The sequence below is a fragment of the Vanessa cardui genome, chromosome 11 (genome assembly GCF_905220365.1).
Source record: "Vanessa cardui chromosome 11, ilVanCard2.1, whole genome shotgun sequence".
NCBI lineage: Eukaryota > Metazoa > Arthropoda > Insecta > Lepidoptera > Nymphalidae > Vanessa > Vanessa cardui.
The window spans coordinates 5,700,821-5,725,694 of record NC_061133.1 but is presented as its reverse complement, the minus strand read 5'-3'; the positions used below and the strand labels follow the sequence as shown (position 1 = coordinate 5,725,694).

The following is a 24,874-nucleotide window of genomic DNA, read 5'->3' as shown; positions in this document are numbered from 1 at the left end:
AAATATTTTTTTGCGGCTTTATATGTTTTATTGATCTTGTTTTCAGTTGTGAAATATTTTTATATAATAGTATTTAATATTTTCTTAGCAGGATTTATTTTTATCTATCTATCCGATCGGCAATTAATAGTGGGGTCACTTCGCTAGTTTCTATTAATTATTGTTGAATGAAAAAGCAATTGAATTATTTTAATTAATTCCTACAGTTCATTTAAAATTTTTTGAATAACAACAATTCTCCCTTTGAGGAGAAGGTTTAGAACATAATCCACCATTCTGAATTTTTAATGATGGCTTCATTTAATTTTTATGAAGCCTGAATTTTTATGAAATTAGATATATATTATGCAAGTTTCCTCACGATGTTTTTCTTCACCAGTGAGCTCGAGATGAATTATAAACACAAATTAAGCACATGAATATTCAGTAGTGCGTGCAATTCATCTCAAACCCAGGTTTGAAATGAATTGATGAAAGGTGAGGATGCACGTGTTCTAACTACTGGGCCCTCTCGGCTCTTACATTATTGTAATAAAATAGTGAAAGAAGAATAATTATTCATAATTAATTAATGTATTACAGAAAATATTGCTTGCGTTAGTGAAAATGAAATATGTATTAAACATGAAAATTTTCCAAAGATTTTTGGTGGTTTACAGAAATGTAGGAAATAAAAGTTCAATAAATCACCGTAACGGTTCTTAACGTTTAATATTCATTGAGATTTAGAAATTTGACTGACAGAAACAGTAACTTTTCAAATTCTGCTTAACTTAAATTTTAAAATTAGCCCTATAAAATCACAGTAATTCCATTTATATCGTTTCAGAAAGTATTATCAATTCTGTGTTATTGATATAATCTGGTGGTTAGAAGTTAGAAGGTATGCATATTAACCGACAATTAGATCCTAAACACTATTGAATTTCGATGTACTTCATTTGTATTTATAATGAATGTAATAGTTTGCAATTAAATTTAAAATTAGAGGATATTTACAGATTGTAGCTTCTATACACTGATTTTAACAGCTCTATCGCCATTATCACTTCATAATACCAAAACAAGTCGCTTAGGTACCGCTGTGTATCTGTCCGTTTGTATGCTTAGATCTTTAAAATTAGGGAAGAGATTTTTATGCGGGCTTTTGCAATTACATAGCAAATGCTAGTTTGCGATTGTATATGTTAAACTCTTAGGGATAACCCACACTAACCATTTTATGTCCTTTAGTTAGAAAGAACGAGAAATAACGTCTTATTTTACGAAGACATTGTAAGCATTTTTGGCATTGGTCCTTATCCATTTAAGTACCTCAAATATTATACTTATACAGCATATAATTCAAATAAATATTTTTGAAGATATTAGGTCCTTAACACCAAATGATTACGGCAGATCTTTTGTCACCAACTTCAAACCATAAAGGAAAAACTAGCTGCTAAAAAACCGTGATTGGTCAATCACTCTAAGGCACTGACTGCCATTCTGCTGCAATCCTCACGACAACGCAAGACACATTGCATAACAAATGACTGCTAAGTTAGATGAGCTACAATGGGAATGTTTGCGACATCCACTGTACTCCTTCGTACTCCAAAAAAATCGACCTCATGCGGCTGCAGACAGAACACTTTCAAAGAGTTCACGCCCCATAGTATTTTTCGTAAACAAATCAATGAGATGGCAAAAGTGCATAGCTAACAACGGTGCATACTATGATTAATTAACTACATTTTACAAAAAATATATATATAACTTTAAATTTCTCTCGTACAAAACACCAACTTCATATACACAGATCTAATAGTACAGATTTAAAACGCAGGGACATAGCTGTTTATATGATCTAGACTGAAAAAATGTATTTAGTATCAGCATTGCATTTGTGCGAGTAACGAAATAAAATTCAATAGTTTTATGTAATTATGTGTTATATCTGTACTTTTATTAATCTTGGCACTTTGACATTTGTGAAATGTGAATGTGAATTTAATCTGTTGATACGGTATACGAGTACCGCATCGTGGATTCGTATGTTATATTTTATCGTAGCTTATTGAATTCTTAAATAAGATTTTGTACAATTAAACAAGAAACAAGTTGTCATTTTACTATTTTTTATACTGTGAACAACATACTATCATAATTATAACAGGTAAGATAATAGAGGTTATGATATAAAAGTAAATTTTAATTAAATATATTGATTATTTTAAATTAAATAACTTTCCACGTGTATGACCTTGAATATTCAAAATATTACATTAAATTCCTATATTTATAAAATTGATGCAATTTGCATTTTGTTGTTAAATTTAAAAATACATATATTTTTACTCAATATCAATATAAATTATATAGAAAAACCTAGTCTAGGTGTTTTAAAATTCCACACAATCTTTAAAAATATATTTCTAGTTAATTAGATGACTAATTTGCAAAATATTGTGAAATTTCATAACACTCTTTTTTTATTTACTTACTATTTCTCATGTCATAATTTGGAGTATATTATTGTAACTTTTAAATTATTGTTTTTAGAATGCCACCCAAAAAAGTTGAAGAACCCGAAAAAAAGCCACTTATTGGAAGAGTTGGTACAAATTTAAAAGTGGGAATTGTTGGTGTTCCAAATGTTGGCAAATCAACATTTTTCAATGTACTTACTAAAAGCCAAGCAGCTGCTGAAAATTTTCCATTTTGTACCATAGATCCTAATGAAAATAAGTATCAACCAATATCATACATTTATCCTTTCTTAATTAAATATTAAAATGTAATAAATTAGCCCATTGGCTAATAAGTAAAAGTAACAACTCAGTGTTGAGAATTACCTAGGAACTTACCTAGAAGTTACTACGAATAATCTCCTAATCAGGAGCCAATTGAAAAGATATAAAATGTCTATGTGCTTAAGTTGTGTTAATAATTCATATCTTGCTCGATGAAGGAAAACATTGTGAAAACCTAACATATGATGATAAGTGCCACATTTGTATAAAATAATCTGCATTGGAGCAGCATTGTGCGCTAATCTTTTAACATTCATATGCAAATAGAATATAATATGTTGGTTAATTTTTTGTGCGGAGAGATCTGAATATAGAAAACATGTTATGTGTTATTTATCTATTACACGCCTAGACAAACTAAATTAAAATAAACAAACAATTTCTAATAATTTGATTATTAGATTAGACTAATTATATCAACATATTTTTTAAAAGAAGTAATAATTATCATTAATAGTTATAGATGATGATGAGAGTATTTATTCAATAGGTACTGATTTTTAACCTTTAACCTGTTTTAATCTGAGTTATGATACTTGCATTTGTCAGAAATCTTAAACAGTGATGTGAATGTAATAGTTTCACATTGAGACATTGCTTACTACTAGAGATTTCTAGAAAGTACTAAACTTTGTCCTATTAATAATTTATAGTTAATAATAATTTTATTAACATAAGAATTAATAACATTAAATGCTTAAATATATACAAATATAAACTAAAACTAGTTGCTGTAATAATCTTGACCGCGTGGAATGGTGGCAAGAATGCTAGCAGCATTTCCCTGTTGAATCGCAACTCTGATCCTCTGGGCAAAAACTGCATTATGGGCAAATTTTGCGCCACTGCTCCAAGGGCCAATCGAATTCGAATAATAAGAATTTATAAGGTTTATCTGTTTACCTAATTAAACAGCCATTTATACTGAACTGATAATTGATCAAGAACTTGAATAATCCATGATCATTTTTATAGATTTGCAAGAAAATCTATTTTGAATGTTGGCAAGATAGTTATAAGAATTGTATAAGTGAAATTAAAGAGGATATATAATTACATAATTAAGTGGAATAGTGTTGTATAACAAATAAAGATATATTAATAATTAGCAAATTGTATGGAATATGTATTGCTTGCAATTGCATTAAGTTTTATCTGTATTCTTTCTTTGAATGATATATGCCATTATTCAAATCGAATATATATTAAAAGTAGCAATACTTTTTTTTATGCATAAATTCAGTTAGCACAGAAACAAAAAAAATAACTTATGAACCCTGTCAAAAAATTTGACAAATAAATTTATTATTGTACCTAAAAATGTCGCATTTTAAAGAAAGTATCAAAAATGTTGATATTAAGGATAATTTTGGGTTTAAAGATATAAATATTGATCGGAATATATTGTATAATGGTGATTATACAATGTTTAATAAAACTAAGTTTGACGTTGAAGATTATCGCCGTAAGCCCCTCGCTGCTGGTATTTTGGGCTTAAATAACACTGACATTCCTTTGCCTGATAATTTGGACTTTTATAATATTTGGACTGATATGGATGCACAAGAAGCATACTTAAAACAAAAACCGAAATCGTTTTTGATATTAGGCAAACAGGGTGGAGGAAGCTATAATCTCGGAGAAGCTTTGGCTAAAAAACTTAATTGTATTCATCTTTGCCCAAAAAATGTTTTGATGGATGAAATTGAACAAAACAGTCCAACAGGGAAATGCTTAGATTTTAACATGAGACATAATAAGGTCTGTAAATTTGACACAATTCTATCCATTATGAAGGAAAAATTAAAATCGCCTGTTGTATTACACCGAGGGTTTATAATATCAGGAATACCACTAGTAACTTCGAAGCAAAATGACTTATACTTATTCAGGTCGTTGTACACTGAAGAATCAATTATGATAACTGAAGATATTCTCTTTGATTTAATATGCAACTTTAAAAATAAAAAATCGAAAACCAAAAAGTCTACGTCAAACACATCTGTGACCATTGAACAAGAGATGACTATTGAAGAAGAAGAAGAAGAAGAAAATGAGGAACAAGAAATTGAAGGCGAGGAAACTGAAGATCAAATTGTAGAATTACCGAAGTTTTTGTTGGAATCTTGTAGTAACCTCATATTTCATACAATTCCACACTATAACACTACCAAAATAGTGCTTTTAAAGCAAATTCAAGAATTGTTTGATTTAAATCCGGATATGGTGATATTTATTTCATGTCCGAATATGGATATCATAACAAAAAGAAGCCGTAAATTTTTGAATTATCCTAACAACTCGATTACTTTTTTTCCATTTCAAACTAATGTTGAGCATGAAGTAAGATGGCCCACAAATTATTGTCTAACTGATTTTAAGAAACCATACGATATCCATAACTTCAACCCTAAATATAATTGCAAGCAACCAATAAATTTTTATTCAAATACAGTAGATCAACTTTGTAACTATAAAAATACTATTAGTCCATTTTTTAAACAGAAATTAAATGAGTTTGATCCAAGTGCTATTATAAAATTGGACGGGCGCTCCTCTATTCATCAAATGATATACATAACCATGGAGAAAATACTGCTTCTGCCAATAAAACCTGTAATTATACCAGAACCATTATATCTTGATGATCCTTCAGGAGATTTAGAAGAATTTTGGACATTAGTTGAAGAATTAAATGTAGTAAGGAGTGGAGTCGTTAAATTTAATAGATATGCTTCGTATTGGTATAATAGATGTCCCGTTGAACTTAAAAAACGACGAACAGTATTAGGAAAACCAAAATATGCAGTCACGTTTTTTAAATATGTATACTTGTTGTCGTCATTGGACGCAATGGTGAAGTTTTGCAGAAATCCTCGGCCATTCCTTAAGCTAGAATATTTAGAACCAACATGCCGTATTATAATTGTAGGTACAAAGTCGTCGGGAAAAACCATGGTTGCCAAGTGCTTATCTTGGATATTTGATGCTTCTGTTTTAAGTTTTCCTGCCTTATTTGAAAATGAAAAACAGAAGAAATATAACATGTACGCTAAAACTATTTTCTCCGAAATTATTTCAACAATTGAAGAGGCTAGATTTACTAAATGGGAAAGTATGGAGTTAGACAGAATATCGAAATTGAATACGTGGTATAACACTCAATGTACTATTTTGAGTGCATACATATCATTATTGAAAGAAAAATTAAAACTATCCGAAGATGAAGAAGCGCAGATGAAACCAGGTTTTTTAAAAAGATTTGAGACCCTTAAAAATAAACTCTCCTATTTATCTGAAGATGATTTGGATCAATGTGAAAATTTACTGATAAATAATAATTTAATGAAGTATGCCCCTCTTGAATTAACTACCGAAATTAGCAAACCTAGCATACCTAATCTAGAAGACGAAGATGTTACCGAAAAAATATCCGATTATATAAAATCTAATGAATTAGAAAAAGAAATGGAGCCAACACCAGAAGAACTGATGTCGGAAATTATTAAAATTTTAAAAAATGTAGATTCAACATCGTTTGACAATAATACTTCAGAACAAATTTATGGAAAGTTTATAATTGATGGATTCCCTTCGAATCCCGAATATTGGAAATATCTCACTGTGTATAATTTATTACCAGATTACACTATAGCTTTAATAGAGAACAGAGAAATTGATGTCGATCTAATTGAACATTATGCTAAAATAGAAAACAGTATAAAAAATTATCAAGAAAGATATATTCTATCTACTGATGTTTTGGTAAAAATAAAACTAAGTCAGGGCAAACCTCTACATTCTTTGGAGTTAGATATGAAAATTATAGTTGAGCAATTAATAAACGATTTATTATTCAATAAAAAAATAGAAGATGAACTTGATAAACAAACCAATAACGATTTAGTAACATCTTTCACAGAAAGTATTGAAAAATTTCGCGAAGATTGGGACGTATTAAAATTAAACATCGAAGAAAATTTAAAATCTTTCATTGAAATTGAACTTGAAAATAAAAATGATATTGAAATTATAGACGAAGTCCTCTTAAAACTACGTAAAAGTTATTGTCAACCACCAGTCAATGTCGAAGATATAGCCGAGAATCAAGATGATGATAACGAATCAATTAAAGATGATCTTACTCATAATGAACCATATTACTTAGGAGAAACAAATGTTTACTGCCCTGTTGCGTTTAACGATTATGGCGTTTTATGGAAAGGCAAATCAGAGTTCACATTTAGACATGACAATAAACTTTGCTATTCGTCAAATGAAGCCTGTAAGGAATTAATGCTATCTGATATTTCAAAGTATCAATCTTACAATAAACCATTTAAAAATATACCTCCTTTTCGAATATGTATAATTGGAAGCATCGGAAGTGGGAAAACTACAATAGCTAAAATAATTGCCAAAGAACTTGGTTTGTTACATATTGATTTTCCAAATTTTATCAACGAATTCGCAATACCAAAACATTTTAAAAAAGTTGGATGGCAATTCGAAAATAGTTTTACTGATCCTAAAATGGATGAGCAAGACGTTATAGAGTTTCAAATGGATGAAGAAAATTCAAACAATCTCTTGGATATTATGTCTAATGAACAAGAATTACGCCGTATTATATATAATTACTTGGAACGTGGATCGCCTTTACCTTTTGTGTTTATCCAATCGATGCTTAAAAAGCTTTGGTTTGAAAGCCCATTTGTCAACACTGGAATTGTGGTCGACGGCCTACCAAAATTGCCTACTGATGTTGAAGTAATGATAGAAAGTTTTTGTATTCCTGATTTAGTTATAAAACTAGAAAGCACTTCTGAAATAGCATTAGAAAGATTATCACCGAAAATGTTTGATCAATGGAAATTACAACTTATGGAAGCCAAGACAAAAGCATTTCGAAAGTTAGAAGCTGATCGAAAAGTTTGGCAAGATTTTATTACAAAAACAATTGTGATTAATCTTATAATTGGTGAAGTTATAGAAAATGCATGTCCAGATACTGAAATAGCCTTGAAAAGTTCGTCTATTCAGAGCACCATAATGGATGCTGATCCTGCCGGATCATCTAACGTAGACGTTAAGCTATTTACCGCCTATAACGAATTCATTCAAGAATATCCGGAACCAACGGATACAAGCGAATGGGAGAATGCTGATGATGTTCTCGATAAGATAAATAGTAGACTGGAAAGTATCTTTGATATAGATGAAGAGAATGTTCAAACGTTAACTGATATTTTAGATGAGCAGAAAATAAAAACAGTCACTGTAGATGGAAAACAATCGTTGAATAAAGTTGTCCGAAAGGCATTAATTAATTTATCTGATTTGAGAAACCGATGTGAGTCATTTCTAGAGCAAACATTTATTATAAACTGCGACATTGCGGAAATGCTTTTGCTAGAAGGATTCTTTTTACTGAGCAAATTTAATAGAATGTGTCCAGTGTTTATTTTTGAAAATCCTTGTACGTTATTGAATCCTTACAATTTAAACAGGCGTAAAAATAAGATTTTTCCTATTATTCATCGATCATTTATATATTTTATTTCATCGGAAAAATATGTAGAAAAGTTTAGAACTAATCCATTGAAATATATTAAAGATAATGCTATAAAATCATTTAAAGGTTATCCGTTAAGAATCGGTGTTATCGGACCACCGAAATCGGGTAAAAGTAAATTAGCTGCAAAACTTGCCAAAGAATATGGATTGTTGTGTATATCAAAAGGAATGGCAATTCGATACATATTGGAAAACATGGATTGGACTGTATTGGGAATAAAAATGTTATCAGAATTACGTGAAGGAAATTGCATTAGTAACGAACTGATTGTAAAAGCTATCATAACTGTTGCAATAGATAGTCGAGTAATGACTAATGGCTTCGTATTTGACGGTTTTCCGGATTCGCCCTATGATGTCTGTGAACTGTTAAAAGTTGATCTATTCCCTCTTATAATTTTCGATATCCAGACCGATAGAGAATATGTGTTGAAAAATTCACAACATGAACATCATTTTGACATACTCAAAATAAAGCCCCCTCATTCTCGATCTTTTATAGATTACAAATACAATTATTGGTATGAAAAATGTTCACAAGTTAGAAATCATATAAAACAGGACACACAGAATCTATATAGAATCAATGGAAACAATTCTAAATGGCAATGTTACATTGATGCAAATATGATAATTAAAAACTTGATACCAAAGGTACATTACTACTTAAGTCATGCAAAATCTGATATAGTTCGTGCGGATATAATGGCTATATCTAACGAAGCGTTTCAACAAAGAATGTCGTGTTTTAAAAATCTTTGTCCTGCTTGCTTCTATAAGAATATTTTGCGTCATAGCGGCTATCCCGCAGACAAAACAGGCCTTGTTCAATACCAAGATATATTTTATTGGATTTGTCCTGAACATTTAAACATTGTATTAAAATCCCCGAAAAAAATTTTGTCGGCCAAAATAATAAAAATACCTGAAGTTCCTGCCGTTGTGAAAACGGTGAACATTTCGCTCGTTTATGAAAATGGCATATGTATAGTAACGTACGCAGAAAAACTGCCCGCTCAAATAAAAAATATTGGAAATGTGGAATATGCTGCTGTTTACAAGAAAAGAATATATTTATTCTGTAGTAACGAGTGCCTTAAAAAGTTTTTGTCTAAGCCTCATATGTATTATAACATCAAAGTTTTTAAAGAAACAAATATTTTCCCTGAAATAACACTTAAAAATATTCCTCATTTGGGTTTCTTGGAACAAAGTGTAGGAACCATAATAACACAGGCTTGTTGTGCAGTTAATGTGAGTAGGCCGAAATATCCAGGGTTAGACAAAAGTTTGTCGGCTATTATATACATAGCATTATATTTGAAAACACACAGTTGTTTGAATAAATCTGAATTGTCCATTTATTTGAAGGTTTTCAAGACGTTTGAAGCCAGGTGTAAATTAGTTAAAGATATAGGTTTGCGGTTACGATCAATAGATAATCCATTTACTAGTTACAAACATTATTGTGTGAAATTAGAACCTACTAAACAAGTCGATTTTGATTTAGTAAAAAAATCGCCGACTAACATTACTTCAAGCACAAGTGTGAGCTTAAGATCTGGAATTAATTTAGAGACGAATTGATCGATTTTGTTTCCATATTTAATAATTTATGGTATTCTAATAAATGATTAATTAAAATAAATATAATCGTTATTTTATTACTTTAGACAAATACTAATAAAAGCCTGGTAAATATTTTTATAAATCTTATCTATTAAAAACATGAAAGACAAAAAGTTAACAATTGTATTTATTTCAGCAAGTAGGGTACCAGTTCCGGATGAGAGGTTTGATTACCTTTGCGCTTACCACAAACCAGCAAGGTAATTTACTATTCCAATATTTAACAATATGATTAATAATTGGGTTCTTTTATCACAATGAAATCATGCTGATATGTAAACGTTAAAATCTTTCTACAATTTCAGTAAGGTACCTGCATTTCTGAATGTAGTGGACATAGCCGGTCTAGTTCGAGGTGCCGCTGAAGGTCAAGGCTTGGGAAATGCATTTTTGTCGCATATTAAGGCTTGCGATGCCATATTCAATCTCTGCAGTGCGTATACAATTGTGTCAATATTCCTAAGGTTGTGTTAATACCGTGTATTATAACATATATTTCTGTTTATATTTTAGGAGCATTTGATGATGAAGATGTAATTCACGTCGATGGTGATGTTAATCCCGTCCGAGATCTGGAGACTATTGGAGAAGAATTACGGCTTAAAGACGCTGAGCAGCTCATTCAACACGTAGAAAAATTAGACAGGGTTGTCAACCGCGGCGGTGATAAGAAATTAAAACCCGAATATGTAAGATAAACTGAAATATAAAAAAAGGGTTTACAATAGGCTATTTGACAATGCGAAAAGTAAATTGTGAATTATTGTAATCAGTGTACATTATGAGTTTAAAAATGGTTATTTACTAACGAAACTTGAAAATAATACTTAATTTATTCAAAAATCAATAAATAAAAATGTATTTTTTTCAATATATAATATAATAAAATAGTTTGTCACGTGTCACAAAACGCTCCTGATTGGCCGGGCTTATGATTAAGACACTTTCTTGTAAACCTTGCTTTTCTACTATATATATATGTACCACAGATTAAAATACAGCAAAGTGACGTCACCGGCCCCATTGCAGCGCCAATAACGCGCGCGATAACGCTACTTGGACAATAGTCCAAGTAGCGTTATCGCCCGTTATTTAAATATGGAATTTTTAATATGATATTTTTCGGCAAATATGTACTAGAAATAAAAAAATCAACTTTTACTGGGTTCCTTAACCTCTACTAAATAATATAAAATGGATTTTAAAAACCAGTCAAATAGCCTATTTTTTAAAAAAAAAGGGACAAATTAAATTATATTCAAATATATACCATATTATATCATGCCATATTTTAAAATTATTAATATAAAACAAAACATTTATATTTTAGGATACGCTGGCAAAAGTAAAAACAGTTTTAGTTGATGAAAAGAAACATATTCGTTTCGCCGATTGGAGTGCTGCGGATGTATGTATATAATGATTATACTTAATTATAAATTAAGATCGTAAATCAGGAATCAATTCTTAAAGTCGAATGTTTCAGATCGAGGTACTGAACAAATACCTATTCTTAACATCGAAGCCCGCGCTTTATCTCGTTAACTTGTCGGAAAAAGATTACATCAGAAAAAAGAATAAATGGTGAGGTTTCGCCTAAAATTATAATATTTGATTTATATTAAATGTTCAATCCAATTATAACACCAATAATATAATTTGATACAGGTTACCAAAACTTAAGGAATGGATCGATAAAAATGACCCCGGTGCACCTCTTATACCATTTTCTGGCGTTTTGGAAAGCAAGTTATTTGAAATGGATCCTGAAGAAAAGCAAAAGTTTCTTAAAGAACATAACATTACAAGGTACTTAACATAATAAGAATATTAACATTTTTATAAATACAACGACATAGAATGAAAAACGCATTTAACAATTTGAAAGAATAAAAAAAAATAAACAGAATTATGAAAAGAATAAATTCTCATGTCATGTGCAAAATTCTTGGTAGTAGGGCTTTGTGCTAGCCCGTCTGGGTAGGTACCACCCATTCATCAGTTATTCTTCCGCCAAATAACAGTACTCAGTATTGTTGTGTTCCGGTTTGAAGGATGAGTGAGCCAGTGTAACTACAGGCACAAGGGACATAAAATCTTAGTTCCCAAGGTCGGTGGCGCATTGACGATGTAAAGAATAGTTAATATTTCTTATAGCGTCATTGTCTATGGGTGATGGTGACCACTTACCATCAGGTGGCCCATATGCTCGTCCGCCAACCTATATCATAAAAAAAAAATCTTGAATAATATTTGTTTCTTTACGTTTCAGTGCTTTAGACAAAATAATTGTCCAAGGATACAAAGCACTTCAATTGGAGTACTTTTTCACTGCTGGAGCGGATGAAGTCAAAGCTTGGACTATTCAGGTAAATAATTATTAAATAAAATAAATAAATAAATATGAGACAACATCACATACATTACTCTGATCCCAATGTAAGTAGCTGAAGCACTTGTGTTATGGAAATCAGAAGTAACGATGGTACCACAAACACCCAGACCCAAGACAACATAGAAAACTAATGGTAATCTACATCGACTCGGCCGGGAATCGAACCCGGGACCTCAGAGTGGCGTACCCATGAAAACCGGTGTACACACCACTCGACCATGGAGGTCTTCAATTCGTTCGTCATTATTGCAGCTTTTTTAAATATTTTCTTTATATTATTGCAGTTTTTTGTTATATCCTTGTGTATATTTCTTTTTTTTACAGAAAGGCACTAAAGCGCCCCAAGCTGCTGGTAGGATTCACACGGATTTCGAGAAAGGTTTCATAATGGCTGAAGTTATGCATTACAAAGACTTCAAAGAGGAAGGCTCGGAAGCAGCCTGTAAATCAGCCGGAAAATACAGACAACAGGGTATGTAAATTTTTTTGATGTTTTTAAAATGTTCTTTTTTTAAATTAATGAAAAAAATGTCAGTTAATATAATCTTTATCCTGATCATAAATATATCATTAAAAAATTAAACATTATTATTTAATATATTATAATCTGTGGTTATACTGTGTTATAGGTAGTAATAATAATTTACGCTATTTGCATTTAGAATTCTTTTTATTTGATGAATTCATCTCATTACCGCTAGAATCTATGGGCTATGACAAGTCGGATATGATATAACTGTTACATCATTGCAATAAAATACATACTGAAACAATTAGGTACTAAATGTTCTTATTCTTTAAGATCCATGTTTTGCGCTCTGATCATAAAAAAAATAGGTATGAATAGTCAATTTTTACTGATCGTTATTATTAAATTAGTATAGAATATTATTTAATTATTTCCCTACTTATTTACGTTTTTTGTTGGTTTTCCAGGTCGTAACTACGTGGTAGAGGATGGTGATATAATTTTCTTCAAATTCAACGCTGGTGCAGGACTCAAGGACGCTAAGAAGAAATGACGCGACAAGTATCTTCTCCTGATAGTACACATGCTGTACCTCAATCTCGCGTTATACACATTATTACACGTTGCTTGAATTACAGACAATTTTACACCATAATAAATTATTATATACCTTATTACTAACGAAATAAAGCTTGTTCTCGTTTGTATGACTTAAGTTTATTATGAGCTTTTGTAAATTCCTACTGCCTTATAATAAATGATAATTATATAACTTCAACAAATTCCTCTGTGCGTACTATGTTACTCTTTACCTCATTACTGTCTTGACAGTCTGTTAAAAGTTTTTCGAATACTATACGCATCTGTTTTAAAAACTTTTTTAAGTTGGTTTGGGATAGAATGTCTTGATCGGTGACTGGTGTGAGTTTTTCTTTATCCTTTTCTGTTTTTTTGAATACTTTATTGAGTATGTATGACAGGCCTTGTGCGACGTTTTCTTCCCATTCCTAAAGTAATAATAATAATATAATGCATGAAATATAAATAATTTGTTCGTAATAACGTCAGTTAAAGCTACTCACTTGAAATTGGTTATTGAGAGTATTTAAAGACAGCATCTCTTCAACAAGTTTCACTTTGAATTCGTCATTTAATTTTTCTTTAAGTATATAAATGATAATGCTCCCAATTCTTCGTACAATGTTACCAGCGCTAAAAATACATATATGGTTTTTTAGAAAGGAAGACAAGCAAATAGACACTTAAACCTTTCATTCTGACACTAATAATTGCATTATGAAGATTATTGAAGATTGATGTGTGTTACACATACAGCTGAGTGTGCACAAAGTAATACTAGATGTTTGTACATTTTTATTATTGATCCTGTAATAGTCAAGATTTGGAGCTACAGTGAGTCGCCCCAAACTGACTCTTAAAAATGTTCAAAGAGGTGTTGGGGTGGTCTGGCTTATATAAGGCCATCAGTGTACTGCGTTGCATCGACTAAATCAAGCCAAACATTAGTTACTAAATACCAACGTCTTGTATTTTTGTTGTTTGTTTGAGTTACTGAATCTCAGATGACTCTTGAGATCATAAAGGTGGCATTGACCTAACTAATTCTAAAAAAACTGATCCTTGTTTTATTAGTCTTTTTACGTCAAATTAAATCTTTTAGGTTTCCAGTTTATAATATTAATAATTGACATACCTAAATACATATCTTTTACTCTGCATTATTCCGTAGGCGACTGTCTTAATTCGCTCGTGTGTATCATTCATTAAAAATTCTAAACCATCACAATTACCCGGAGGTAACGATCCGTACTGAACTAATAGTCTTTTCTGCACCAGAGTGAACTGTCTTTGAAGTATATTCAGGTCATTCTACAAAAATGAGACAGTACACAACTATACAGTTGTAAACACTAAACATTAACCATTTTTTTTTAAATGAATTATTGAATGAAAGTATAAAATAAAACAGCCAAAAAAGTATACTTGGTAAGGGTTATTTTTTTTAAATAAAAATAAACAATTTGGATAGGATAAAATATGAAACCAACTTACCTCTAAACTTTTCATTTTAATTCTTTCTTTAGCATGATTTTCGATGCTTTTCAAAAACGTATGCAAAATCAGTTTTATTAATTCTCCGTCTAAATTGAAATTAATTTTGAAGTCAGTAACACCAGTTCTGATGTAATATTTTTTTAAATTGTTTAAAAAATATTCAAATATCGGACACATAATTGAAAAATCATTCGCCTCAATTGCATACAAATCATTACTTTTAACCGTAACTGTATTATTTGAAGTGCGATATTTAAATGTTAAATTATTTTTATCTGTTATATACCGTGTTAAATCTTCTTCTGTAAAGTCTAAAAGTGAAGAGTAATTAATAAACATATTAATTAGTTATATAAATGGTTAGTTGAGTAGAAATACGTCACTTTTTTACCATAATTCAGTTCAAACTACGTATAAGAGAAATTTCAAAATATATATTCCTTAATAAATAATATTTCAAATTAAGTACTTACCAGAAAATATTTCAGACAAATCTAAACACGGTCGATTTGTTTTAAAATTTAATTTGATATTATTTTCCAACACGTTTTCGACAGGTACGCAGTAAAGCTTAAGTGGTAAGGATACTCGCTTTGATATTATTTTTATTTTCCCTTTAATATCGACGACACTAACAACGATATTTATACCACAGTCAGATATATCTGCATCGCTTGATAAATAAATTTGTGTCTCTATAATTTCTGTACCATTTACATTTTCGAAACATAATGTGGTGTCTGAACAACCAATAGGAGACGCACAGTCATAAGTTATTTGAATACTTTGTATGGATTTCGGATTGTTACAACTTAAAATTACAACCATTGAACATGTCTGTAATATCTCAATATTATTGGGCGGATAATTTGAAATAGGGTCGTCATTAGTTGACCCGATTTCGACTTTAAAGTTGATTATTTGATCGCTCTCCGTGTCTTCGTCATCAAATTCTAGAAGTAAAAATAAAAAAAATATGTTTTATTCAAGTTCAGTTTCCAATTGCTTATATTTTCAAAAGTTTTAGTAGACCTTTTCTAGCATCCAAAACTTTTTGCAATGAATTTTCAACGGCGTCTAATTCATCTTGAATTTGATCAGGTTCAACAAAATCGTTCATTGGTTTTCCATTTGCATTTAAATCTGGTTCAGTTCCCAAAAAACTAACATTAATTATACCATTAGTTGATAGCGTTACAATACCACCAGGTAAGGCGTTCAGATAGCAACGAGCTATCGATATTGGCCTATGTGTTAAATCGCATGACCACAAAAGTGATGTTCCTTCGTAAATATTTAGTTTCAAATCGTCAGAAGCTACCATTATCAGAAGTCGGGAATTTGGTTCTGCAAATAATACCATAAATATATTTAGATCACACGCGTGGCAGCAAGAATTCAAGCAACTAATAATAGCCTTAAAATGTCACGAGGAAGAAAAAGAACGACGATCGCAACGAACATTACATTTTGATGATAAAGTACTTATATACCGATTATATATGTAGGTAAAGAAATACTTCTTTCTTTTTAAGTTATATATAAATGGGTAAATACCTATAGCACGTACCATAGTACCATCCAATTAAATATGCGTGAAAACAGATCGGCATATAATCAAATCGAATCATGAATTTCATTAGACCATTATCTTGAAAGCAATATAGATGTCTTTCACCAACTGCCACAATACTGGAAAAACTGCTACTTGTCTAAAACGAAAAATAAAATAATCTGTAAAACAAATGAAAAGAAAACAGCATTGAATAATGTAACTTGTAGGTACAGCTTGTTTTCAGTTTTGACTTTTATTGTTATTTCTTCTTGTTTATATGTTAGTAATATACATACATTTTTATTTATATATTTGCGTTTTATTTTTCATCAATATGGCTGCGGTATTGTGCTACTTACTCGTATAACTTGAATAGATATAATTTCTTCTCCTGCATTATAGATCCATTGGGGAATGTTTATGTTTTTCCTGTTTGGTCGAGCGCTTAATTCACTTAACTCACCTAATTGTTGATAACTAAAATTTTATGAACACATTACATAACAAAAAATATTAGATACTCAAAATATTATATTCGTCTATATTACATACCTATATATTTCCATGATCCAAGTCGACTTGCAGATTATAAATTGATCACTGTTTGAGATAAAATGCACCGGTCCCGGTATCAATATGTCATTGAACACACACATAAATAAAAATGTGTCTTGGTCAAAGAAACTTAATGTACCATCTAAAGCCTGAATGCATATAAGATCTCTTTTTGAATAGCCAAATGGACCACAGGTCGTGCTAAACGCTCGCCTTGTAAATAGATGACTTATCATTGGGGACAATACATTCTGCTCTCCTTAAAGTGAAGTAGTGTATAATTAATGTTTTTTGATGTACAATTAAAATTCATTGGTGATAATATACATACCAACATCAATTTGACCTGTTCTTCGTTCTAATATATATATAGCGTAACTTTTAGGATGTAATATTAATATTTGACGATCAGAAGAATCCCTGCAAAAAAGATGCTTATCTCAACTTGTCCATGCAAAAATAAAGTTATTGATCTAATTAAGTTATTGATCAAGCAAAAACTTACGCTACAAATTTTCCTGTCTCAATTTGTAAAACGACGTCGTTTAATTGTGACTCCAAAATTGAATGGGAATTATCATTTTCTGAATTTGGTTTATAAATTTTCATCAAGGAACCTTGTCCAACAATAACACAGTCGCTATCGCTATGTGAGTTGAATCTGTCGACTTTAATACATTTGCCATTTTGAGTACCCTCATCGCAAACTTCGCTTAGCGATTTTTCGTTAGACCACCATTGTCTCACTTTAAAAAGGGACATTTTGGTAAAATATATTCAACCAAATCATTTCCTTAGAAGCTTTTTTAAACGAAATTTATGTTGTTGTTTAAGTATAATACCATGGTAACGCTAACGACGACGCAATGAGGAAAAAATTATACATTGTTATCAATTAATTATTAATATGTACTTACTACTATAATATAAATATACTGAATTGAAAAATAGCATGGGAATCGTAGTTTGATCTAAATATCTTAATACTTATTACTACTGTCATACAGCTGACTATTATTATAAATATTTATTATAAAAGAAACTTAACTTTAGTCTTTAATTAAGAGTACATATACAAAAATTTAGAAATTATGGTTATAGATATGACTATTATCTCAGACTGAGGAATTTTAATTAAAAAACATATTATAATCTAACAAAGTAAAGAAGTAATTATAAAAAAAATCTATTAATTTCAGTTCGATTCAAGAGAGCTTTAAACATTGGCACATTATGTTACTGTGGCTTAAAAAAATAATTATGGTGTTGTATTATGTGTAATATTGTGTGAAGATGTGACCAAAGAGAATAGTAATTATCAGGCTGTCGGGTATATTTTTTACTTTAAACGTATCAATAATAATATTCGTATAATAAAATGTAAAGTTGGTGTTATTTAAGTTGAGGATGTTTTTTTTTTAAATATTTACAAAAAAGAAAACATGAACGAGAGTTAAGGGAAGAATTAGCTTAAAACAATACGTCAACGTAAGAGAACTAACTTAAATGTACTGACCAACCAAAGACTAATAGAACTACATAATATTAAAATAGAACTTCCAATAAAGATAATAAATAATAATAGAAATTGTCGTATGTTGTTATAAATACGTTGGTTTGATATTTTTACTTTATCGTAGTGTTGCAGAACTATCGATAATTTGACTATCGATAGTTATCCTCGAAATCTATTCAGAATATCGATACGACTATCGATAGTATCGTCTTGACTATTATTGATAATATCGATACTTTAATGTATTGCTATTATCTGTTACTCATACAAAACAGATTATAGATATTGATATTATTTTATATTATTTCTCTTCAATTAATTATAATATCAAATTATTTTAAAAACAAATTATTTTATCTAATACTATCATTGATATCAATAGTATCGCACCTGGAATAATCGGTACTATCGATACAATTTCTCACATCTCAACTTTCAATAGACAATCGATTGTTTGTCGATAGTTCTATAGATATGCAACACTACTCTGTAGCACAATCACAGAGTATACAAACATACAATATTATAAGCTTGTATTGTTTCGTTGTGTGATCACTGATGTAATGCGTTAGGGATGTCGGAAATGCAATAAAGTATCGATATATATTGTATCGATAATTTTTGAATATATCAATATCGATATTGATATTTTTATTTAAAAATATCGATATATCGATATATCGGTGTGATAGGAAAAAAAAATTATTTGGCCTAATCTACTTCAATCATCTTACATTACTAGATAAATACTAATCAATAGACATCATTTTTAAATTTTTTAAATCAAGGACAACAATAAAAAATATTAATTATTTATTAATCAAACCAATATTTATCTGATACAGACATAAGAAAAACTCTTTGATTTACATGCTCGGCTGTAAGCCGACTTCTGTTATTGGGTACTGCGAGATTTACAGCAGATGCCACTCTCTCTGAGGAAACCGAGGACGCAGGCGATATCAAATACTTTAGAGCTATGTCGGAAAGGACTGGAGTAAAATGACGACAATCAAACCAGAATTTTGTAGGATTCTCTTTTCTGGGTATTATAGGCTGATCTAGATATTGCTTTAGTTCGCTAGGCATACCATCACAGGTTGAAAGTAAACTGGAGGTTGCTGCAGCAATATCTATCATAATTTTTTCATGTCCGGACCACAACGACGGCGAAGAATTTTCTGAATTTGGAATTATGGTAGTGGTTGTGGGTCTGAGTTCAGGCGAAAGTTGTCCTCTACGTCTATGTTCTAAACGTATTTCTTTTGACAATGCGGTTATTGCAGTGGAAACAGCTAGTGCTGAATTAAAATGAATACGCTTAAAGCGAGGGTCTAAAATTGTTGCTATAGCAAGATGTAAATGTCGCTCTAGTGGTTCTAGTTTGGCAATAACTAAGTTGAGCAAACTCTTCTGAACAGCAACACCAAATTCAGTGAAAGGTTTTACTTCTTCAAGTCCTTTCTGAAGTAAGTTTGCAATGGGAATCGCCAAACTAGAAGTCACGTACTGATCGCCGCTAATTTCTTCAGTAGCTTGCTTAAATGGGGTAAGCAATATTATCAGATCTCGTATGACACTTAACTCTGAAGAAGTTATCATATCAGGTGCATTCCGCCTAGTTGCTAAAATCTTAGCCACAATAGCTGATAATGTATTGAATCTTTCCAACATATCAAGACAAGAATTCCACCTTGTGCTTACTGATTGTATAAGTGTTAATACTTCTCCCTCTTTCTTTTGTCCCTCTTGTTCTGCTCGCAAATCGTCCATTGCGTTCACAGATTGTTTAAAATATGTAACAATGGCTTTGACACGATTGGCAATTTCAAGAACTGGTGCATTATCTCTTGTTGCGCCATCCACTATTAAATTCAGCAAATGCGCCATGCAAGGAATTCTTTTTCCATCTTCCAAAAATTTCTTCACTGCAGCAACCATGTTAGCACCACCATCAGTGGTAATTGATAAGATGCAATCCTTTTCTATTGTAAACTCGTCGGTAATATTTTCAAAGCATTCTTTTATATAATCAGCTGTGTGCGCCTGCAGGAAAGAAGACCAATATTAGTCCACTTTATTAAATTTATTATAATTAACTATTTATTTTATTTTTTATAATTTGATGCATTTATTTTATACTTTACTTACCTGATACATTCTTCGTGCTGTCAATGTCACCATCTCATGCTCAGGAGTGCAGTTATTAGCTGTGTTAAGAAAATGTGCTGTCACTACGATGAAACTTCGTGTCGAGTTAGTAAGAGTTAATATATCACTTGTTAAAGCAATATTATTTATCTCACTTAATTTTTGTTTTAAAATGGCTTTGGTAGTGGCGTATCGTTGTTCCATGAGGCCAGTTATCTGGAATGAGAAATGAATAATAAAATAACATTTAAAAATAAAAAGGATAAGATAATAATTTAATATTATAGTTCGCTTACAGTAGTTCGTGATGGAATTTTATAGCGTGGACAAATGACGCTCATAAATCTTTTCAATCCTGATTTTTCTACACAAGATAGAGGCATGTTGTCTTTGCAAATCATGTAGATCAAAGCTTGATTTATTTGGCTAGTTTTATGACCCCCTGCTAAATTGAGAAAAATAATAAAATTAGAACATCCTCATAGAACTAAAATGTAAACAATACAGTAATCTAATATAAAAAAAAAATACCTTCATAGCTTGAACTTCTTTCAAACATATCTATGAGTGTAGTCTGTTTCCACAAGTCTTTACTCTGACCATCTTTGGAGGATTCAGTCTGAAAAAAATTATTGAATATTTTGTATATATTTCATTACACTTGTCGTCATAAATAGTATTAAGGTTAAGTGAAAACACCAAAATTTTAATTTATCGATATCGATACTTTTAGTAATTACACATCATTAGTTGACTGGTTATTGGTTATGAACAATTGATATTTAGATTCTAAAGCTACGTTTGATCTTTCACAAATAAAATACTTACACCAGTATCATCGTAAATCGCAATTTCAGACAATTCCATGAAGTTATTTTCTATCTCAGCAGGTTTATTAGTATTGGTAATAGTTGAATTAGTAGACGAAACAGGTGAACTAGTTCTTGTTCTTGGTGTAATATTCACTTCACTTGACCTTGAGTTTTTATTTTTAAGTTGCAAAAACGCATGGTGATGCTTATTTTTAAGATGTGTAGATAAATTCGTCGTATTGCCACTGGTTTTATATATTTTCCCACACACATTACATGAAACGTTTTGTCTGTCTATTTTTTTGAAAAAGTTCCATACAACACTAGACATGACTGGAATGCTCGAATTATTTTGTTCACATACGTGAATTAATTATTGATTTAATTAGTTAGATTGTTTGAGAACTATAATCAACTCAAATGCAGGCAGAAATACGCTCGCGTTGAGGTTATAATACGGATAACAGACGGACGGATAGTTGAAGCACAGACACTGACACCGAAATGACATTGACAGACAGAGTTGCCAACTTAAAAGCCAACTTAAGTACCAAATTAAAACGCAGTAAATCAAGTCGACCAAAGACAAAAAAAATGTAATTTGTTAAAAAATGTTAGTATAAAAAAAGTATTCTTTTTTAGGATTTTTTAATTATAAAAAATATCGATTTTTATACCTTTTCAATACTCGTAATTTTATATCGATATCTCGATACATCGAAACATTAAATATCGCTCAAAAATATCGATACATTGAAAAAATAATATCGATATATCGATGTATCGATATTTTTTCGACGAGCCTATAATGCGTTTTTTTCTTTCAAATAAAGACGAGCGCTCTTGGATTAGTAACGGACACGAGACAACGGTTATAAATATATTAGCCTTCGTTTATTCTTAAATAAAAAGTGATTTTTTACTAAAAGTCTGTTAAAATGTCGGATTTAAACACACATGATAACGGCAGTGTTGAAAAAGAAGCAGAACAAAGAGCGAATGGAAGTGGAGATGAAGGCGACGCATGGGGAAGTCATGACTCCTCATCAGCACGTCGCTACGCCAGAATGCCCGTTGATAGGAATGCACCTTTTTATAATATGAACCATAAGAATCGCGGGATGGCAATCATATTTAACCACGAGCATTTTGATATTCACAGTTTAAAATCACGCACAGGAACAAACGTCGATAGTGATAACTTATCAAAAGTGCTGAAAAGCTTAGGTTTCCGTGTCACCATACTGCACAATCTTAAGTCTGGAGATGTGAACAAATATTTACAACAAACAGCTGAAATGGACCACACTGACAATGACTGCTTATTTATCTCAGTGCTGACTCACGGGGAAATGGGAATGTTGTACGCAAAAGATACTCACTATAAGGCAGACAATCTTTGGTACTATTTCACTGCTGACAAATGTCCAACATTGGCTGGAAAACCTAAGCTATTCTTTATTCAAGCTTGCCAGGGCGATAAACTAGATGGGGGAATAACACTATCTAATAGAACTGAAACAGATGGTTCCTCAAGTGCATCGTACAGAATTCCAACACATGCTGACTTTTTGATTGTGTTTTCTACAGTCCCAGGATACTATTCTTGGAGGAATACTACTCGAGGCTCCTGGTTCATGCAAGCCCTCTGTGAAGAACTCCGCTATGCAGGTACTGAAAGGGATATATTGACTTTGTTAACATTTGTAGCACAAAAAGTAGCACTTGATTTTGAATCAAACACACCGGATATGCTAACCATGCATCAACAAAAACAAGTGCCTTGTATCACGAGCATGCTCACAAGACTACTTGTATTTGGCAAGAAACAATAAACTACCAAAAATAATAGCACTTTATTGTATCCTTTTAGTACCAGTATTAGTGTGATTTTAGGAATCATTTTTGATTCTCTTTTAACTTATTAGATTCAACAGTTAGAGCATTTATCTTATTTCGCAAATTTGTTGTGAATTGCAATTGTTCCCTGGTTTTATATGTTTTATTTCCTAGTTACAATATTTTTCTTATTTTTACAAATATAATTGCTGATTTAATTTTTTAATAATCTTATTGTATTTGCTAATAAATAAACCTTAAGTTGCATTTTCACTAATTAAGTTGTGAAATAAATTATTTTAAATTCAAAATAATAATAAAGGTTGCAATTTATTAACAGTTTACGATCAATTAAGGTTTAATATATATTTGTGCTCAACCATAAAATGTATTAATAAGTAATGCATGCACAAATTCTTAATAAAATTATTTAATAGTTGCTAACAATTTTCTATCGATAATACGTAAGTACTTAAGGAAGCTGCCATTTTAAAATAAAATATTAAGAAACTAAAAAAAAAAGTTGATGTAAAAGTTTGATCTCAAATGCTTTTTGATTAAATATCTTTTATATTAACATAAGAACAAATAACATTTTTCTAATTATGTAAAAATTAAGTACATATCACTACTGGGCTCAAATTATTATTTTCAGTGTCATGTAATACTGTGACTAAATTTTTTTATATGTTTATTTTTTCCTATAGCTCACCTCTATTATAAAACTATAGAGTGCTGGGTGTATGTGCTTTGTTTAATATTTGTTACATTTAATATAAGTTTAATTTTGTTTCATTGAGCTAAGCATGTTATGAGATTAGTGTTTCTTTTTATACATATTTTTCATTTTCAATTGTCATTTGTTATGTTTTGCAATTAACTCTAACTAATATATAAAATAAGCTATACATAAGGTGTATGAAGTCAAATTTGATACATTTCCATAACAGAATATCAATATATTCTATAATTTTAGTAAAATCACTTTACCTCAATGAAATTGGATTGATGTGATAAGTGTACTGACTGATGTTAGGGTATGGTAAGATTAAGTGAAATGTCTGTGAGGAGATCATTTATAGTATTTGTCCCTTCAAAATTGTGCCTTGGAAAGACACACAAATTTTATAGTATAAATTATTATTACAGAAAATATTAAAAATATACGCAGAATGAATCTCTTCATAGATGTGAAATGCAACAAAATGACATATTTTGTTAATCATTATTTTTATATTTTGTGTAAGCAATAAATTCTTCAAGTTTAACACTATCTTTTATTTACGAACATCTGGGTTCCTAGCAGGTGCTCTTGTATTTGTCCAACTCTTGCTCCGAATGTCAATAATGAATTAGATTCTACTTCAACGTAACTAACTTTGTTATTTATAGTTTAATTAAATGATGACTAACAACTTGATTCTATTATCACATTGTTATTACTTTTATAGCTAATCCTTAACTGTTGAGTGTTTAATATCACATATTCTTCAAGTATGTTTTTT

The 24,874-nt window shown here is 30.5% G+C and overlaps 4 protein-coding genes across 4 annotated transcripts; 2 read left to right on the top strand and 2 right to left on the bottom strand.

The window, feature by feature from the left end:
* Positions 1-1,984: 1,984 nt before the first annotated feature.
* LOC124533879 (obg-like ATPase 1) lies at positions 1,985-13,575 on the top strand. The gene is made up of 11 exons (XM_047109431.1): positions 1,985-2,158; positions 2,545-2,726; positions 10,141-10,201; positions 10,307-10,434; positions 10,515-10,690; positions 11,332-11,409; positions 11,488-11,585; positions 11,670-11,810; positions 12,274-12,370; positions 12,721-12,868; positions 13,333-13,575. The coding sequence occupies exons 2-11, from the start codon at positions 2,546-2,548 to the stop codon at positions 13,416-13,418; spliced, it is 1,194 nt and encodes a 397-aa protein (XP_046965387.1). The 5' UTR covers positions 1,985-2,158; position 2,545; the 3' UTR covers positions 13,419-13,575.
* Positions 13,576-13,580: 5 nt separating this feature from the next.
* On the bottom strand, positions 13,581-17,876 carry LOC124533880 (protein PTHB1). Its single transcript, XM_047109432.1, has 11 exons — positions 17,557-17,876; positions 17,383-17,471; positions 17,049-17,310; positions 16,856-16,973; positions 16,512-16,653; positions 15,974-16,288; positions 15,415-15,894; positions 14,939-15,252; positions 14,580-14,755; positions 13,948-14,077; positions 13,581-13,872 (listed from the first exon to the last, which is right to left on the bottom strand). The coding sequence occupies exons 1-11, from the start codon at positions 17,811-17,813 to the stop codon at positions 13,630-13,632; spliced, it is 2,526 nt and encodes an 841-aa protein (XP_046965388.1). The 5' UTR covers positions 17,814-17,876; the 3' UTR covers positions 13,581-13,629.
* Positions 17,877-19,053: 1,177 nt separating this feature from the next.
* LOC124533378 (caspase-1-like) lies at positions 19,054-24,637 on the top strand. The gene is made up of 2 exons (XM_047108604.1): positions 19,054-19,128; positions 22,337-24,637. Exon 2 carries the CDS (start codon positions 22,469-22,471, stop codon positions 23,363-23,365), a length of 897 nt encoding a protein of 298 aa, XP_046964560.1. The 5' UTR covers positions 19,054-19,128; positions 22,337-22,468; the 3' UTR covers positions 23,366-24,637.
* LOC124533377 (E3 SUMO-protein ligase ZBED1-like) lies at positions 19,364-22,259 on the bottom strand. Its single transcript, XM_047108603.1, has 5 exons — positions 21,547-22,259; positions 21,250-21,337; positions 21,015-21,163; positions 20,719-20,934; positions 19,364-20,613 (listed from the first exon to the last, which is right to left on the bottom strand). Exons 1-5 carry the CDS (start codon positions 21,859-21,861, stop codon positions 19,384-19,386), a joined length of 1,998 nt encoding a protein of 665 aa, XP_046964559.1. The 5' UTR covers positions 21,862-22,259; the 3' UTR covers positions 19,364-19,383.
* Positions 24,638-24,874: the final 237 nt, after the last annotated feature.

What these genes read in the sequence shown, in the direction of transcription:
- LOC124533880 (XM_047109432.1), bottom strand. Translation starts at nt 17,813, where the DNA reads ATGTCCCTTTTTAAAGTGAGACAATGGTGGTCTAACGAAAAATCGCTA. An exon ending in GAGACAGGAAAATTTGTAGC is followed by an intron (nt 17,472 to 17,556) that starts GTAAGTTTTTGC and finishes TCTTTTTTGCAG; the next exon opens with GGATTCTTCTGATCGTCAAA. An exon ending in TTTGTCTGAAATATTTTCTG is followed by an intron (nt 15,253 to 15,414) that starts GTAAGTACTTAA and finishes CTTCACTTTTAG; the next exon opens with ACTTTACAGAAGAAGATTTA.
- LOC124533879 (XM_047109431.1), top strand. Translation starts at nt 2,546, where the DNA reads ATGCCACCCAAAAAAGTTGAAGAACCCGAAAAAAAGCCACTTATTGGA. An exon ending in TCAAAGCTTGGACTATTCAG is followed by an intron (nt 12,371 to 12,720) that starts GTAAATAATTAT and finishes TTTTTTTTACAG; the next exon opens with AAAGGCACTAAAGCGCCCCA. An exon ending in CGGAAAATACAGACAACAGG is followed by an intron (nt 12,869 to 13,332) that starts GTATGTAAATTT and finishes TTGGTTTTCCAG; the next exon opens with GTCGTAACTACGTGGTAGAG.
- LOC124533378 (XM_047108604.1), top strand. Translation starts at nt 22,469, where the DNA reads ATGTCGGATTTAAACACACATGATAACGGCAGTGTTGAAAAAGAAGCA.
- LOC124533377 (XM_047108603.1), bottom strand. Translation starts at nt 21,861, where the DNA reads ATGTCTAGTGTTGTATGGAACTTTTTCAAAAAAATAGACAGACAAAAC. An exon ending in CGATTTACGATGATACTGGT is followed by an intron (nt 21,338 to 21,546) that starts GTAAGTATTTTA and finishes AATTTTTTTCAG; the next exon opens with ACTGAATCCTCCAAAGATGG. An exon ending in AAGAAGTTCAAGCTATGAAG is followed by an intron (nt 21,164 to 21,249) that starts GTATTTTTTTTT and finishes TTCTCAATTTAG; the next exon opens with CAGGGGGTCATAAAACTAGC.